The sequence below is a fragment of the Protomyctophum parallelum genome (genome assembly GCF_964188405.1).
Source record: "Protomyctophum parallelum genome assembly, chromosome: 3".
NCBI lineage: Eukaryota > Metazoa > Chordata > Actinopteri > Myctophiformes > Myctophidae > Protomyctophum > Protomyctophum parallelum.
The window spans coordinates 54,240,042-54,259,059 of record NC_139698.1 but is presented as its reverse complement, the minus strand read 5'-3'; the positions used below and the strand labels follow the sequence as shown (position 1 = coordinate 54,259,059).

The window sequence follows — 19,018 nt, the reverse complement described above, 5'->3', positions numbered from 1 at the left end:
CATTTGGAAACAGCGCTGTGACGTACAACCCTAATGAGCCATTCAAACCAAACCAAGGAGGAGGCAGATAGGAGGAACATATACTGGTGGGTCTCTATTAGCGGTATCTTTGATGTACAGTATATATCACTGGAGAACCGTTGACAGATTTAATCAAGTGCATTCTATAACTACTGACTCGTTATTGTGCAGGGTTCATTTTCTATGGGTCTCGATTATGCAGGCGACCTGTGAATCTGTCATTTCCATTAGCTATCCACAAGTGAGAGGCAACTGTACACAAGAGGACAGGGGACCCCCACCTCGCCCCTTACCACTCCCTCACAAGCTGCAGCTGCACTCATCACAAGAACCACCTGACATGCACACACGCACGCAGACTCAAATGTACACAGAAATACACTGAGGGAGAGACCCTCATATGCCTATACTTCTCCATCACATGCGCACACGCATGCACACAAATTCCCACACCCACACATAGTCACACACACACACACACACACACACACACACACACACACACACACACACACACACACACACACACACACACACACACACACACACACACACACACACACACACACACACACACACACACGTCACTGATTGTTTTCAGTGACAAGGAAGTGAGTTAATGCAGAACTTTGGGAATAGGTTAGTAGTACAATACATACGTTACTGCAACTGAGAGGGTGTGATTGTATCAGTAAAAAATTCAACAACACAGGGGGCGTCAAACAAAGAAACTGGAAAGCACAGGATACACCTTAAAAAGATTAACAGAGAGATAAAGAGTAGCCCGTACCAGAGGCCTCGAAGCAACTGATACACCGCAGCAGAAATGCGAGCCACACTAGGACAGAAAGCTCTCTGCAGCCTGAGCTTCCTCTTTCTTTGAGCCCATTTGGGATTTGTAAAGTAAAAGGAGGTGTCACTCCCGCTCCCGATGGGGGAAAAGATACAGACAAGCAATAATAAAGAACATTGAAATCAGCTCACCCCATGAGAGCTACCAGTAAGTAAGTATAGCCTTGCCGAGCAATGAGGCCCAAAGTGTGTGTGTGTGTGTGTGTGTGTGTGTACTGTCTAGTAGTGTGGGTAATGGGTATGCCGGTATGGCTCCTGTCCCATGTGATTTCTTTTTCAGGGAGCACTGCCACAATGAGTCTAGAGGTCAGCTGCTGTGAATGGACTCGTCGCCATCGGCCCCTTAATGAAATAACAATAGTAGGAATGTTCAGAATGTCCCGCCTAGAGGAATATACTACGCCCTGTCAATGTATAGACTGTGAGTGTGCTATCTCTGTCTATTACGAACTGAAGGGTGTGGTGGTGTAGCCCAGAGCTACACCACCTACAGTATATCTAAGGCTCTGGTGTAGCCTTAAGGAAGGGCAGTTACTGTATGAGGCCATATCTGGGCGTAGCTGCATTGGAAAATCCATATATGGTTATGTCTGAGTCATGGTGACATGGGCGTGACGACCGCAGGCCTGCCTCCCGGCCGGTCCTCCTTTAAGCCAATTTTATAGGATAATAATAATAATAATAATAAAACTTTATTTGTATAGCACCTTTCATGACATGAAATGCAGCTCAAAGTGCTTTACAGAACAATGGAGAATAAAAGAAAAGCAAGGCAATGACAAAAAACAAGCAGTAATGCAATACAGCAAGGCAACGACAAAAAATAAGAAGTAATGCAATACAGTGAGGACATGAATAACAAAAAAAATAATAATAATAACAAAATAAAAAATAAAAGATCAATTAAAAGCAATGTTGTAGAAGTGGGTCTTGAGCTGAGCTTTAAAAATGTCTACAGAGGCTGCCTGACGAAGGTACAATGGGAGCTTGTTCCATGCCGACGGCCCGTATAAGCAAAAAGCTGCTTCCCCGTATTTTTTAGTTGCCATTCTTTTAGGCAAAGCGAGCAGGCCAGCAGTGGAAGACCTTAGGGGGCGGTTTGGGACATATTTAGGCAGGCAGTCATGTAGGTAGGAAGGTGCGAGACCATTGAGAGCTTTATAGACAAGTAAAATAATTTTAAAATCAATCCTAAAAACAACCGGAAGCCAGTGCAGTGATGCCAAAACTGGAGTAATATGTTCTCTCATCTTAGTTCTAGTTAAAACTCTGGCTGCTGCATTTTGGACAAGTTGTAATCGGTCAGTTGTTTTCTTAGGCAGTCCTGAAAAAAGTGCATTGCAGTAATCAAGCCGAGAAAAAACAAAGGCGTGGATTAGCGTTTTTGCATCGTCCAAGGACACATAGGCTCTGATTCGTGCAATATTTCTAAGGTGAAAAAAGGCAATCTTGGTAACATGATTAATGTGTGAATTAAAATTCAATTCAGAATCAATAATAACCCCCAGGTTCTTTACTGTACTGTTACTTTCTACAGTCAGGTTGCCAAGTCTGCTTAATATTGATTCTTTCTGTTCACTAGAACCGATTATAAGAACTTCTGTCTTATCCTCATTTAGCTTGAGAAAGTTATTATTCATCCAACATTTGATGCTAGACAGACAGGTAACCAGCGGGTCTAAAGCACAGGGATCATCTGGAGCCACAGAAAGATATAGTTGGGTATCATCAGCATAGAAATGAAAATTGACTCTGTGATTGGCAATGAGTTCGCCCAATGGCAGTATGTACAAGGAAAAAAGCAGAGGGCCAAGAATCGAGCCCTGTGGAATACCAGAACTGATGTCGTGTTTGTCTGAGTCAAACTCGGCTAGATTGACAAAGTAACTTCTATTTGATAGGTAGGAGGAAAACCAGGACAGGGCCGTACCAGACAGGCCTATCCAGTGCTCCAGACGCTGTATTAAAATTGAATGATCAATCGTGTCAAATGCGGCCGTTAGATCTAGAAGTAAGAGAACGGATACATGTTTCTTGTCAGCAGACACCCTAAGATCATTAATTACTTTTACAAGTGCTGTTTCTGTACTGTGACCTTTCCTAAAGCCAGATTGGAATTTGTTGTGCACATTATTGTTCTGTAGAAACACATCCAATTGATGAAAGATGCGTTTTTCTAAAACCTTGCCCAGAAAGGGTAGATTTGAAATGGGTCGATAGTTACCCAAAACAGAGGGATCAAGATTGTGTTTCTTGAGAAGGGGCTTAACTATAGCAGTCTTCAGTGAGTCTGGGAAGACGCCTGATTGTAGAGAGCTGTTTACAATTTTTAGGATATCTCCAATCACACTGTCTAAGACCTCTTTGAGAAAGGTGGTGGGAATTGTATCCAATGAACAGGAGGATGTCATTTGTGATATGGTTTTGCGGAGTTCGTCTTCATCAATTGCGCAGAACGATAATAGGATGTTGAGTTTGCAGTTTATCTCCTGTAAATAACAATATTTACACCCACATAATTTCTTTGTTGCTTTCTGTTTGCTAAATCAGGCTTGCAAGGTCAAAGGCCATTTGGGTCCACAGATTAATCTTAATGAATGACCATGTTGTCTCATGTTTCCTTCAGTGTGATTTATTTAATAAGCCACTACATAACATGTCATGCTGGATCAAATGGGTGTGTGAGCACAGCCAGAGAGATAGTGTTTTTCTCTCTAGGGTGCAGTGGAAGGATCGAGCCAGATAATCTTCCTCTGTTTAATCACTCTCAGTGGCCAATTATGGGCTCAGAACTGTAAGGACCCATCTGCATTCACAGTACATACTGTAGTAGGCTACACAGTAAAATCCCCATATTATACATATTAATATAATATATTGAAAGTGTTAATTCCATTTTGTGGGAGTGTACAAATGGAGCAATTTGTACCATAGCTTGCCAAAGGAAAATATCATATTTCAGGCGTAAAGCTAGTAGTATAGCTACTTTATCTTATGCACTATTTAACATAAAAAAATCACACACACACACACACACACACACACACACACACACACACACACACACACACACACACACACACACACACACACACACACACAACTATATAGACAAAGATCCAAACACAGGTTTGTGTCATATGTCACCGACCTATATCTTGCGTTCAAGAGGCTATTTATCAATTATATATATATATATATCAGATATCAGATCTTCATTGTCTTTAATATCCACCAGGAATGTGATGCCACAGCAAAATGTCACAGAACTGCCCGGCAGACGATGACGCAATGATGCCTAAAAAACCAAACACACGAGCTATCTGTTTGAACACGTGAGGACTGGACTCCCCTCTGCCTGCCTGCGGGGTCCCAAGCTTTTCTACTGTTAGTCTCTCTGAGTCCCTTCTGCTCCATTGCACTCACTGTATATGACCATATGCATTGCCATTTCGCTACACTCCGAGTCCTCACTCACCCTACCCCCCGCCCCCTCCCGGCCTCGACACACAACCACTAACACCCACCCATTTCTGCCCGCAATCGCTTCATAACAATGAGAGCCTCTCCCAGTGCTTTCATTTCCATGACAAACCAAAGTGGGAGCCAGGGGAGAGAAGCAAAATGGCAGAGGGGAGAAATGAATGAGAATGAGAGAGTGGGAGTGCCTTCATGAGTTCACGCTGACCTCTGATGCCATTTGAAAGGAGGGGAAGCCCTCAAGATCCGCCTGCATGAGATTCAGACAGACAGACATGAACACAGAAGCAAACGGGCATGCACCCAGTAAAATAATCTGTGTGAAATCATCGCCATTGACTTCTACTAGGCTATACAATTAGATACATATCCACCTGTGGAGAGAGGATGGACTAAAGTAAACCTATAAAGGAGTAAAAAGTTCAGTCCATTCTGTGAGAGAATGTATTGCTTTAATGTCATACGGGTGGATGGCTCTGTCAAAGTGATACGCTCATATGATATAAACAAAGGGCAAAAGGTTAAGAGGTCAAGCCTTAGCTTAGGGAAGCTTTATCTCGCTCTCCATTTCACACACACACACACACACACACACACACACACACACACACACACACACACACACACACACACACACACACACACACACACACTAAATAGAAAAAGATCCAAACATAGGTTTGTGTCATATGTCACCGACCTATCTTGCGTTCAAGAGACTATTTATCAATTTTGTCTAAATATGAGTGATAGTATCCTCCTCATACAGTATGTGTTGGTATTTTAATTTTACACATCACAGACACTGAAAGCCCTAGAGTCTTGTACAATAGAATGTTGCTCCCAATTTAGGACATTTGGTACCTCATTAGGAAGGAAATAATGAGGGTGTGTGTGTGTGTGAGAGAGAGAGCGAGAGAGCGAGAGAGAGAGAGAGAGAGTGTTAGAAGTATCATCTGCTTCAAAGTGTGCTACAAAGACCATTAAAACATCAATGAAAGAGGCACCTCAGACAGTTTGTTATTGAGTTTTAGTTTATATTGATGACCTGGTAATTTACAACCACTTGATGTACTGTAGTAGGCTACATGCATGTAAGAACACACAAGGAGATAACAATGCTTTCAAGTCTGCATAATTATCAAATTTACATTTCAACAAAAAAAACTAAATTTGTGAGGTAATTCTACAAATTAAGTCTCATCTTGCATAGAGAAAATGATGAGCTTGTAATAAGGAGGATCCACTGAATGCCCAGTAGTACCCTGGTGTGATTGCTGTCTGTGGTTATGGGCAGTGATGGAAGTACTACTCACATGTTTTACTTAAAAGTATCAAGCTATTGTAGCCATTGTAGAAATACTCGTTACTTGGCTGTCCGGTATTCAAAAAGTAAGTATTAAAGTACAAAAGTATTGGCATCAAAAATATACTTCAAGTACCAAAAGTAAAAGTATTCATGAGCAAAAGGTCCCATTTCACAAGTTTTCAAATGTATACAAATCCTTTGAAAATAGCAGATCTGCAAGCTCACAACTCGTTGCAAAGCGACAGCGATGGCTATTTTCAAATTGCCAAAGTATTTGTCTGAAGTGGTTTTGTAATAATAATCAAAATCTACAAATTTGTAACTAAAAAGTAGAAGTACAATAATTAAAAATGGAAGTAAAATAAAAACACCTCAAAATTGTACTTAAGTACAGATTCCACCACTGATAGTAGTAGTGATAGTGAAGAGGAGTGTGGGCTGGGGCTCAGTAATAATCCCCAAAGTGCCGGCCGGGCCTCCCAACGCTACGGCCTCAATCCCCCCAGGACCCCGATACAATCAGCCTGACGGCGCTCCTCATTATTCGCCCGTCACTGGTTCAGCTCCACCTCCAGACGGCACATGGAGAAGAGGATTAACATATAACACTGGGACAGGGAAGGATGCATGACAAGAGGAATGCTGAAGGCAATGAAAAACGGAACTTAGTTTGCGGTGCCTTTGGGGCGGTTGGCATGTAGACTACTTTTGGCCCACATATTTCTACAGTACAGCAGCTAGCAATTAGACCAGCAATTCTCAACCTATGGGCTGGGGCCCACTGGTGGGCCGTGGGGATATTGCAAGCGGACCCTAAGATTTAAAAACACTAAGATTTAATAATATTTATATGCATCTTATGGGTGGGCTGCAAACAGGTTGGGCTATGGGAGCAGAATAAAAGTAGTTCTGAGACCAAACAGTCTGTTGCTGCATTATATAAAAGTGCTCTCTTTAGCTGAACGAATCAGCTCAGCAGTTCTATGCAATACCCACCGTTCTACAACAGCATCAGACACTGTAACATTGAACAACCTGAATTAAATAAGAACAGTCAAATGAGTTTGCTGCCACAATAGATAATTTAAAGAGTGTGTGTGTGTGTGTGTGTCTGTGTGTTTGAAAGAGAAGTGTAGGTTAATCTGGCAGAAGAACATGGTTTAGAGGTAGTGTAGTTTGGGAAAAGTGTTGTTTGGGGAAAACAGGTTACCAGATTAAAACCTTACTCAGCATCCAAGGACACAGCTGGCAGTCAAAAGCTTGCCTCAATTTATTGGCATACGACAATTCGATTTGCTCAGCATTCTGGGTAATTGGCATGGTAAATCAAAGCCTATGATAACCACAGAGGGAGACCTATTCCATTTTATTTGGGGTGAGGGAGGTTGTGTTTACCCTTTAGAAGCCCTGACAACAAAAGGTGAGTTGTAAATCTAAGAACACAGGGAAGAGAAATGAGTGGATGTCAGTTTAGTTTGTCAGAGTACACTGAAGTGCAGCAGCAGAGGGGCTGCCACACTGCAGATGATTATGATTTAAGAGAGGAGCATGTCTAGACTGCAAGACGACCAGTGAGGGAGAGAGGGAAAGGGTGAGGGAGTTTAAAAGTCTCTGTGAAAGAGGCAGAGAGGCAAAGGCATGTGGGAGTCACAATTATGAATCGGTTCAGAAGCTGCTAGATTGGGGATCATTGTTAGCTAGATGGTAATAGTCTGAATAATGCTGTAACTAGCACATCTTCAGTGGTTAGTCCATGGTTAATGGACTGGTTAATGTCAGTTATTTGAAGGAGGCAGCACACCAGATTTAACACAAATGTGCATCTTTATTGTTGTTCAGACAACAATTGCAATTACAGCTCTGCTCTCCATTGGGAAAGGGAGACAAGGGACATAAAACTTGGGATTGTAGCTTTAAATAGACCACCTGATTTCAGGGTTGGGTTTGCAGTAAGAAGGGTGTTATCACATAAATTGCATCACACCAAGTTCATGCTTGAGCTAGCTCCACTGCTTTCTTCAGTTAAAGTAACATTGTGAGCAAAAAAACATTACTCATATTCCTTAGGGAGTGAAACCAAGCCCAATCCCTCCATGAATACCCATAATGACATAGTGTAGCATCAGAACTGAGTCACCATATACCCCATAATTCCAATGTTTCAAACCGCTTATAAAAAAATAATTGACATAATTTACCATTTTATCTCACCATGCCTCATCATAATTGCACAATTAAATAGATGAAAAATACACAAATACAGAATGCCACACAGAGGCCACTCATGTGGACAAGCCTTTGACAAGCCAAAATATCATTCTTCAACTCACTTCCTTTAGCGCATTGTCACAGAAATCCAATATACAGGAATGCGCATGCAGGTGTACACACAGACACACTCACACATTCAAACTGTTTTCTCCATGGTAATGTGAACTGGCTGACCAGTTCTTCCAGACTATTTTACGTCCACATAATCTCCAGTGTAAAAGAAAATTACATCCCTGGATATTTGAATGAGTTTTATACACACCTGTTAAAATTAGCCATGGCCAACATATTTTGTTCAGAACCTAAACATCCTGTGTCCATTTTCACCTCTTATAAATTATAATTACACTTGATAAAAGCAATGGCATTCCAATTGAGCTTTTGCAGAACACTGCACCCTATGCGTGCAGCGCAGCAGGTATGGGTAAAAAAAAACTCCCTTGCTGCCAAGCTCAAGATAAGCTGCAAAAATAGACAGCAGGTCCTATTTTGACAGGGAGATATCTACATTCCATCACACTTAACACAAAAAGTTAAGAGTCAATACCTCTTTCTGCAAACACAAACCAACCCACCTGAAGTAGAGTAAAAGAAAAGTATAGTTGTCAAATGGTGCTTACGCCATTTCCAGAAATCAGCAGTTTGTTCGACAAGAGAACTGTCCAAAACAATTCAAACTATTCCAAATGACAATGGTATACCTGTACAAAAAGCTGCACACCACCAGTACCTTGTATTGTTACAGTTCATTATAAACATGTGCTGATAGGACCAGCCTACCAATAGATCTGTTGTCCGTTGATTCAACAGCTATCAGAGAAGTGTGTCCTCACTCTCCTCTGCATGCGTGCTGAGTTGGCCCTTTCTGCAGGCAGTGATGGCAGCCCAGATACGACACAGCATGCCCCCTCTGGGAAGGAATACAGGACACTCAACACATACTGTAAAAATGCCACATTCCAAAACAATAGAGGGTATGCGTGTGACATCATTGTACCTGGAAGAATGCGGGAACGCCCACTGAGTGGCAAAAAACTACTTTCTGGCCTTGACATAGCCCATTCATCCAAACAGAAAAGTCCTGTCTGTTTGTAAACTCACCAACATTGCAGCTGAACGAAAAGCTTGAATTATCCTCTTTCTATCTGCAAAGTTTTTGTTTCATGAAAATCCACCATAGAAACGTTATGAGCTACTTTCTGTCAAGAAATGCCCTGCATTTGATTATTTTTCCAAGTGTCAGAGTTTGGAAGTGCTTGTTTTCAATAACACTAACAGGACGTTTGAGTGATTTCCAACGAGCGCTTCCAAACTTCAACACTCCATGCTGCTCAATGTTTTGCCACTCAGTCTAGATGAGGGGCATGTCCTGATGGGAAAATCATGCCTGTGCATACTCTCTATATATGAGTTTTGATATTATTTCATATTACAGAAATTTCATAAAAGTGGGATTATATCTCTTAAATATGACAATTGGAAAGATGGCTAGGTTTTTCTAGCAAGGTGTTATACTTGTAAAACCCTTTTCTCAACTCAATAAGACATCCACCACAGAAATTCCAGCCAGAGGAATTGTACGTGCATCAGGGGATGTTTACCAGTTGTGCTCATATTACTGTATAAAGTCATATCAGTGTTTCAATGTGTAACATAACCACTTTGCATATAGTCATTTACATAAATTAAAAGTGAGTGTTTTCCTCTCTCTAGTAACTCTGTAGCCGAGCGTGTTTCAGCATGTGTGAGGATGTGTGAGGGTGATGCGTGGAGACAGCTCACCTTATGCCACAATACATTAAGTCATCCCTGCAGGCTATGTGGAGAAGACAGTCCAAGGTGAACTCGTGAGAGCGCAACTATAGGAAAAACATACACACACGTGAAATGATGTCTTTATGTAATAATGAAGCAACCACGCTAATAACAAGATTGACTGATGCCATTCAGCCTATTTAAGTAGGAGGAAGGAATTGAGTTTCAATTTCAACTGATACCTGGAGTATACAGTAGTGAACTTTCTGTTTCAGCGAGTAATGCACAAGTTACCTTGTCGATAGTATGTTGGTCTACCGGAACAGCCTTGAGCCAACGTACCAACGCCTTCGCATCTGGATTAAGGCTTATCTGTGGATACAAGCCACCATCTACTCTCACAAGGGAGAGAAGACCAGTATTAGTCCATTGGTCTAGTTTGGTGTTAAGACCTGGAAGTGTGGTCAATGCTGTTTGGTCACTCAAAATAAACAAATGGCAATGGTCACTCCTCTCGGTCTTAAGTCATAAGACCTGATACTTAAGACTCGCAAAATTGGGCCCCAAGTCTCATCACAAGACTTTGGAAGAGCGACAGGCATAACACAAGGTGTTAACTGCGGTCTGCACACAATGTTTACAGTAGCAGCATGTTTCATCAGCCAGATTCTAATCATTCTGAACTGACAGATCAGGTTTTCACACGCTAGGTAGCAATCATCTCCAGTGGTCCATGCCTAAAGACAGAAAAACAGAGCTGGGGGGCACGGTGGCACAGTCTGTAGCGCCGTCACCTCACAGTCAGATAGAAGGTCCCGGGTTCGATTTCCGCCGGGGACGCTGTGGTGTGTTCTCTCCTCCTCGCCATCAGCGCCCGCCGCCCATACCTTATAAGTGGGGTTGGCGAAAAGGCCTTTCTGTGTGGAGTTTGCATATTCTCCCCGTGTCCCCTAGGGTAGTTCAAGGCTCCAAAGGGAGAGGCTAGCGATGGATGCTTACGGACGGTAAATAAAATACTATTCTAGATTAAATTACATTAAAGAAACCAGAGATTTCCCGGGTTTGGCACACGAGGGTGCAAGCAATAAACCAGAGAAATCGCGGGTCAGGAGAAAACCTTGTAGTATGTAGTATGTTCAACAGTTTTCAGGAGGAAATAACCTGTGTTCCAATGGATCCAATGTTTAGTTATTTGGTCACAAGCTCTTGTTAATACTTTTCATTTGTTCAATATTTATAAAACCCCACATACATTTTTTCAAAAAGTTTTAAAATGTTAAAGGAAATTGATAAACTACTAGCTTGAATACACAAGGTTTCTGCCCGACAGAGACGGAAACAAAGATCCACCTTCATGCTGAGATTGGTTGTAACAGATGGCTGTGTGAAGAGAAGACATGATGAACCATAATGTACCTGTGGTGACCACTGTGTTCCTCAGCATGTCAATCTGGTCCTGTTTCCTCTGGACAGAGTTCCTCAGGAGCTCCTGGTACTCCTTCTCCTTGTCACTCAACTGGCTCAGTAGTCTGGAACCACACGCACGCATCACCATTCATCAGTAACAATTAACACCAAAACTAGAACACACATTGTCGCTTTCGGGGTACTCCAGGGTATATTTACAAATATTTATTTGGTGCACTGAAATCGGCTTAGAAAAAGTCATCACTAGGCACTAGTAGGCACTATTTCCTGACCCCAAATGCTTAATATTATTATAAACCTTTTATTTTTTCTCTGCAAAATAATACATTTACAAGCTATGGTGAAATTGGGATTTTTATGAATGACAGTCATGGCCACACTTTAAGGAGATTGATAGTTACTTAACATTATAGCTTTTTGTTACACAGTTCTACTATCTAATGAAAGTGTCTTCTCCTAATGTTTTGTCTTAAAACGTAGGTACCGGCTGCTCGGATGGCACAGGGGTAAAGTTCATGCCCACCACTGTGGAGACTTGTGGTTTCCTGCCAGATGACTACAAATCATTGACTACAACATGACGAAAGTTACCATCCACTCCCGACCGGATCATAAACCGCAACGTAGCGTCCCTATGCTGGGCATGTCATAAGGAAAACATTCAGTGAAAACAGCTGAACATTCTGCGAAAAATAAAGGGAAATTCGTCCCACAAATGGGTTTCCGACCCACTGTTTGGGAAACAGTGCTTTAGAAAGCTAAAGGCTACCTGCTGGTTTCCAGGCGTAGCCCTCTCAGTTCATGGCTCAGGAGACAGTGGGTGGTGACTGGAAGGTCTGTGGGGGAGCCGGGCCTAGCTATAGCTGGACACTCATCTGCAGGCTCTTCTGTCAGTTGTGTTTCTGCTGGCGCCACCCTCTGGTCAGTGGCAAAAACTTCAGGGAACTCTGATACACTGAGACGCTCGGTATCTGGAGGAGTGCTGCCGTCGTCACACTCGAATGAGGATTGTAGCTGGAGTTTCAGCTCTGGAAGACACACAGAAAAGCCTGGGTAAGAAGACTGGCAGTACTATGGATGTGATCAGAAAGAACAAACGTATTTCCATCTATTCAACATTGGAAAAGAAGAAGAAAAAATAACTCTGTTACAAGTAACAGAGTTATAAAAAGTAATCATTATGCAGAATGTCCTAAGTTTTCAAAAATGCATGAAAATAATTTGAAAATAGCTTATCAATATGCGTTGTGAGCTTTTGGATCGGCTATTTTCAAATAGTGGAGTAAAAAGTACAATGTCGCAAAATACTAAATAACTAGAAAATTCGCAATTTAAAAAAATTGCAGTGTGGTTGCCGCAGTGGCTTACATATGCCCCTCCCACTAATATTGCCAGCCAATTACAATTTCAAGTCACACCTTAGATCATGCGTAAGTAATTCGGAGGGGATTTAACCCCCAAAATTCATGTTTTTGCGACAAACGGTTACATTTCTCGCATTTGCGGCGCCCCCTATGGATGAAAATAGAATTGCTTTTAGAACTTGGTTGATTGAACCACCCCGGACATGTGATTCAAATTTGGGATGGATTGGACATTCCGTTCGTGATTTATGGCATTCTTTGTGATATAGGCCCCTTCTACTAACTTCGGAAGACGATTACGGCCGAACGATATGCACTACGAAAATTCTGCATCGGATAGGTCCGGAGATCATGTGTGCTGATTTTTGTGAGATTTGGACAAAATCTGTAGGAGGAGGAGCCAAAAGTGTGTTTTGGAGAAAATTCAAATTTGCAGGAATTTCTTTCTTGACGAAAATGGGCGTGGAAAAATAAATTTTTATTTTACGACTAACGGTTCAAGAGTTATAGGGAAAAACGTAAAGTGGGCTGTTATAGCGCCACCATGAGGCCGACTGATGTAATTCCTTTTCAATTAATTTTCATAATTATTATGAACCTCCCTCCCAAATATATAAATATGGCGCTTACGGTCTCCAATGGAAAAAAATACTTACATTTAGTCTTCGATTTCCCCATTATAAGTCTATGGAGAACTAATTAATTTATATCAATTAAACTATACAACGGATCTCTTAGCAAAACACAAGCACACGATTCCCGATGAAGCCGGTCAATTTGACATATGGCTCGAGTGTGTGCGGCAAAAACTGTGGGAGGAGTAGTGCGGCAAAGTATCGCTCATTTACAATAACAATAGTCTGGTTGCCCTGTTAGGGCAACCACACTAAATATCGATCAGCATCAACTTTCTTATAGGCCAAGGAACTCAACTGAACTCAAATGTTATAATTGTGAATTTATGACCTCAGATCCACTATCGCTATAGGCTAGAATGGCCAAATATATGTACATATCAATTTGGGGGTCCTTGATAAGCACTGGGCTGGTAAATGAACAGTTGTACCTGGCAGGAGCACAGTGATGGCATCTTGCACTGACTGTCTCAGAAGATTGTCCAGGGCAAACATCCAGTGGGGTTTCACCTGCTGTTGCCTCAACACCTTCTTCACCTAAAAACAGGAAATGGACACATTGTCACTATCGGGCAGCAGCCTTCCATGTCCAAAACTATTAGGTTTTGTTAATGCTTTTCATTGTTTAAAAATGTATAAAACCGGCCTGGGCCATGGCTCAGTGGTCCAGGCACCTTGGCTGGTAATCCAGTCTGGCAGTGTGCTGCGGGTTCAACTCCCGATCCCGACGGCCTTTACTGCATGTCTTCCCCCATCTCTATCCCCATTTCCTGTCAGCCTACTGTCTGACCCTCCATAAAAAATATAAAATAAAGGCGAAAGCCACAAAGAAAAAAGATTTTTTTTATATAAAAAAGTATAAAACCACAGACCAGACCTTGTCGTTAGAGTGTCCGCCCTGAAACTGGGAGGTCGGGGTTCGATCCCCGGCCGGGTCATACCAAAGACTGTAAAAATGGGACCCAATGCCTCTCTGCTTGGTACCCAGCATCAATGGGTTGGATTGGGGGGTCAAATCAACTAATCAAGTGATTCCCGAGCGTGGCTCACCGCTCCTTGGCTTGGCTGCGGCACACCGCTCCCAAGAGATGGGTCAAATGCGGAGAACTAATTTCACTGCGGTAACGTGTGTGACAAATTGTACGACTTTGACTTTGACTTAACAACTTTCAACCTGGCATCCCTATTGTGGGCATTATTATAATTGAATATGTAAAAAGAAAAAGCGCTCACAACACATCGTGATAGAACGGCAGTTTTTGCTAGTTTTGTGTGACACCGTCATACAACAAAAGATATGAAAATATTAATTAAATCATTTATCAATTAATCACAAACTATACAAGATGAAATATGGAAATAGGAGGTTTATGCGAGCACACACGTCTTTCCACTAGTTATAAACAAGTTGAAAACCCCACTGTTTTAGTTGAAACCCTCTGGAAAGGAAAAGGACCAACCAACGGTATAAATTAAAACATGGCGATTTCTTCCACATTTTGGCAATATATGTATACTATCTCCTTAAACTTGCAAACAGCTCAAGCAGAATAAGCCTCCTAAGGTGGTGCAATGCTGACAATGTATGCATCTGCTCTGAGGTGACCTACCGCATCCTGGAAGCTGAACAGCACCGCCTGCAGGCTGTTTAGAGGTACCGCAGCAGCCAGCAGCTTCGCTCGCACGCTGAGGAGGCTGCTGGTCAGTTGTTTCCTGTCTGGAGAGCGGATGTTTTCTCCCAAGCAGCCAATCAGCTCTGTGATGTGCTCTGGGGTAAGCGATGAGCCCTCGCCATGCTTTTTAAAAGTTAGAGATGACTTTGAAAGATATAACAAAACCACACACAGAATGTACAAGAGTGTTATGCCACTTCCTATTAAAACTGATCTAGAAAATATTAGACATTGTACACAAGCTTAATGAAAAGATTTGCATTTCTGACCCCCCCCCCCCCCCCCCCCCTCTAGATAAACACACACAAACAGCCCCTCACGTATGCATTTAATTCCACAGATGGAATTAAATGCATAAGTGGGGGGTTCGGCATGCAGTGCATCGTCAGTGTCGATGAATACTATACAAAACCAGCATGCTGTCAGCAGTAGTACCAGTATCAGTAGCATCTATCAAATGGTTAGTTAAACATGCCATAGAAAAATGTATTACATATCAATGATGCCATTACAATCTGTGTCTACTGTCCGTACCTTCTGCACTGTGATAACGGTTTTGATAATTAATTACGGATAAAATGTTTGCATTAATCAATGAATGTTCACCGCCCTTACTAACGTGGTCTTAAAAGTGATTTGAAATGTATGAGTGTGATGCACGGGGAGTGTCCTCTTCACCAACCTGAGGCATGGTGTCCTGTATGCTCAACACCACGTTGCTGATGTACTCGGTGAGGACTCGGTGCAGCGTGGCCCTCCTCTCGCTGTCCTTCCTCAGTAGAAACAGACCCAGGTTCTCCCCCGTCGAGGCTGGGCTGCTCATGTCCATGGTAGAGTCCTCTGGAATACTGACCAGCAGTGGGGGACAGGAGACACATTATCTTTCAACACAATATGACAAAAGATACAACTACACAAAGGTTATATAATGTAACTATATCATCACATTAGTACTATAATGGATGCGGTCTAACTTGATGTAAGATCTATCAAAACCAGTGGGGAATTTATTAAGTTGATGGTGAGATATGTTCATCATCACCTTTATTTATAATCGGGGGGTACAGTTGAAGGCAAGCCCTCATTTTCAATGAGCTGAGGTTACAATACAATACATCCAAATCCATTAGGTCCATTACATTTTACAATCAGAGTAATTACAAAAGAACAGATTATCAAGTCAATCAAAACAAATATCTCAATAGAAACAGGTGCAATCACAGTGTTTAGCAGCATTCCTCTGAATTCACCAAATGATGGCAGATAGCTCAGTTTTTTTTTTTTTTTTGCGGCTTACGCCTTTTATTGATTTTTGAAGGGACAGACAGTAGGCTGACAGGAAACGGGAGAGAGATGGGGGGATGACATGCAGTAAAGGCCGTGTCGGGTCCGGGAGTCGAACCCGCGGCACACTGCGACTGGATTACCAGTCCGGTGCCCAGACCGTTACGCTACGGCCTGGGCGATAGCTCAGTTTTAAAGAGTTTGAGTTAATTACAAGACGGGCCGCCTTGCCCAGCTCTGTCTGAGCACCGGGAACCTTGGCTTGAGCATTAAAAAATATATATTTTCATATCTGACAAGACTCACTTCAGGAAACTGGCAGTGGTGGGTGGGCTCACATCAGAGAAGATATCATCTTCTCTGATGACAGATGTGACCCGCCTGAGATCCAGGGAGCAGCTGAAGTCTATCATGTCCGAGTAGGAGTCTGTGTCCTCCACATGGATGGAGATGGGAACAGACAGGCTGCGGTGGTAGTAGTCACCTGCAATATCAGAGTCAAGCTGTAGTTAGAGGTTTCAGGTTTTTATTCAGGACTTATAAATGTTTTATAAAAACGGACCACAATTATCATCACAGATACAGTAAGTTGAAAAGGTGATTGAAATGTACCTTTTAGTCAGCTAAACAAAGATGGCTAGTATAAATTAGGAGTTCCCAAACTTCACCATGCCAAGAAACCGCAAATGGCAACCACCAATTTTCAGACATTAACTGGCAGTGGAGTCTCACCAGAAGATGGCGATGTGTCTTTAGCCTCCGGCTCCCTTGGAGCCTTGGTCTTCTTCCTGGAGGAACATCTAAGGAAGCCGTCCTTCAACAGCGTCGTGGCCGTGGCTCTGTTGTCCGGGTCTGGCTCAAAGCAGCTCATAAGGAAGCCCTTTGCCTCATCAGACATGCACTCTGGAACCTTGGGGTGGATCTTGAACATGCCCACCTGAAGTGGGATGGTTAAGAGTTTATTTGAACAACTCCATGGTTATGAAGAGGAGCTTCTTTCACATCAGGTTGGAGTTTTCAGAGACAGAAGTTGCCAGGCAAAGCTACAACGTGCCAGATTTAGGGCTGGGTAATATAGATATCATCTGGCATATTAGTTATTGTAAGATATAAGTGTAGACTTCCTGGTTTTAATCACTTAAGTCCTATAGAGCACCGAAGTCTGACGTCACTTTCAGTAGAGGGCGTCAGTCCCCAGGTTCATGTATTTGTTTAGTTGCATTGAAATCTCCATAGGAGGATTTTTAGATTGCTTCATATAAGAACTGTGTTTGAAAAATGAACATGTCACCCCGGCCGCTTCACCCATATGGATATGAAGAATCAACTGACTGAGAGAAAACGCTAATGTTACTGCTGCTGAATGAGTTAGATTTTCGCTAGAAGCAGACTGTATCATATATGAGTGACTGACTGTTGCAAACGATACAGAGACACCTCCCTAACAATAACGCCGAGACAGCTTGTTTATTTTTGGACCACAACGCTTATAGTAGACGATATTAAGATCACCCCATGTTATTCTCCATAGAGAAATTATTTCCGCGAACCAGGGGAATCGAAGGGATGAGCGAGTTACGTCAGGACTTCGGTGCTCTATTGTATACTTTAAAAATAGCAGAAATAGCTGACCAGCTCACAAGCTTGTAAATCTGCTAATTCCATGATTTCTAAAACATTACTAAAAAATAAAATAAAAGATGATTTTGTCCATGTCGCCCAGCTCTAGAAAGGTTATATAAATTCATAACTGGAGTTGACCTAAATATACTGTACCTTAAACATGGCTGCCTGAGGACTGCCCAGCTCATGGAAGGGTGGTTTCCCCGTGGCCATCTCTATGATAGTACAGCCCAGGGACCAGATGTCTGCCGGCTTCCCATAACCCCGAGGGCCCTGGTCTATGATCTCTGGGGCCATGTACTGGAGTGTACCTATTGAATATCATGACGATACAGTAAATCACTGTGGTCCCTTTTATGCATGTAAAATGCAATGCATCCATTCAAGGAAAATAATTAGCTGGATGCAGTGCACATAATACAAAACCACAAAGTGTCACATACAGACTTTATTTTCTTCTTTTTTCCATTTGTGTGTTCATCCTGGTAATCTTACCAGCAAAGGTTTCAGTACATGGGTTGATCCCTGCTAACCGCTTGGACGTCCCAAAGTCAGAGATCTTCAGCACACCACTGTAGGTATTGATCAGCACATTATCCCCCTGTGTGGAAACAAATGCATTGCAATATTGAAAAGTGTTATTGTGTTAATCATGCTGTGTATTGCCTGATTTATACTTGTTTGTGCACAATGTTAAGTACCTAAAAAAAACAACGTGTCATGGTGCAACACATTTGGAGATTGTAAATAGCTTGTAGATTTTCGGTGCATGACAACGGTGTGCAACTAAGTACAAATAGTTTAAATACTCAAATATGAGGAGAGAAGAGAATAGAATAGAAGAGCAGAGACTTCATTAAACAGACTCCATGCTTACTTTGATGTCTCGATGGACTATCTGGTTGTCATGGAGATACTTGAGCCCCTCTAGGATCTGTTTTGTGTAGAAGATGATGGTGGCTTCATTGTCTTTCAGAGGACCCCATTTGGAGCGGAGGAGAGATGACAAGCTTCCTATGCAAAACGAGATAAAACACAACTCTGTCATCCTCTCCAACAATTTAGAGACATTGCCACTTTACTGGTGACATGCATGGTGTTTTATTAGTGTTAAAGGAGAAATCCAGACCAAAACACATGTACCCATGAAACAGCCTATAATCCTGTCCCAACATACATGTTGGCCTTGAATTGTTTCATAGATACCCGCATTAGAATGAAGACGACTAGCTTTCTACCATTCTAGCTGCATTTCACTGTGGGAGGGGTGGGGAAAATGGAGAACAATTTAAGGTCAACATGCATGTTGGGACAGGATTATAG

The 19,018-nt window shown here is 42.2% G+C and overlaps 1 protein-coding gene across 1 annotated transcript in view; it reads right to left on the bottom strand.

Annotated features, from left to right (window-relative positions):
- Positions 1 to 7,462: 7,462 nt before the first annotated feature.
- LOC310856402 (mitogen-activated protein kinase kinase kinase 5) overlaps positions 7,463 to 19,018 on the bottom strand; it is a 29,961-nt gene continuing 18,405 nt past the window's right edge. The window contains exons 16-28 of the mRNA XM_083761810.1: positions 18,573 to 18,709; positions 18,191 to 18,296; positions 17,849 to 18,006; positions 16,805 to 17,009; positions 16,379 to 16,556; positions 15,471 to 15,636; positions 14,726 to 14,911; positions 13,547 to 13,652; positions 11,886 to 12,144; positions 11,105 to 11,217; positions 9,983 to 10,080; positions 9,716 to 9,792; positions 7,463 to 8,843 (exon numbers count right to left, since the gene is read on the bottom strand). Of these exons, the coding sequence (XP_083617936.1) occupies positions 8,747 to 8,843; positions 9,716 to 9,792; positions 9,983 to 10,080; positions 11,105 to 11,217; positions 11,886 to 12,144; positions 13,547 to 13,652; positions 14,726 to 14,911; positions 15,471 to 15,636; positions 16,379 to 16,556; positions 16,805 to 17,009; positions 17,849 to 18,006; positions 18,191 to 18,296; positions 18,573 to 18,709 (1,886 nt within the window). The 3' untranslated portion in view covers positions 7,463 to 8,746. The remainder of the gene's footprint in view (positions 8,844 to 9,715; positions 9,793 to 9,982; positions 10,081 to 11,104; positions 11,218 to 11,885; positions 12,145 to 13,546; positions 13,653 to 14,725; positions 14,912 to 15,470; positions 15,637 to 16,378; positions 16,557 to 16,804; positions 17,010 to 17,848; positions 18,007 to 18,190; positions 18,297 to 18,572; positions 18,710 to 19,018) is intronic.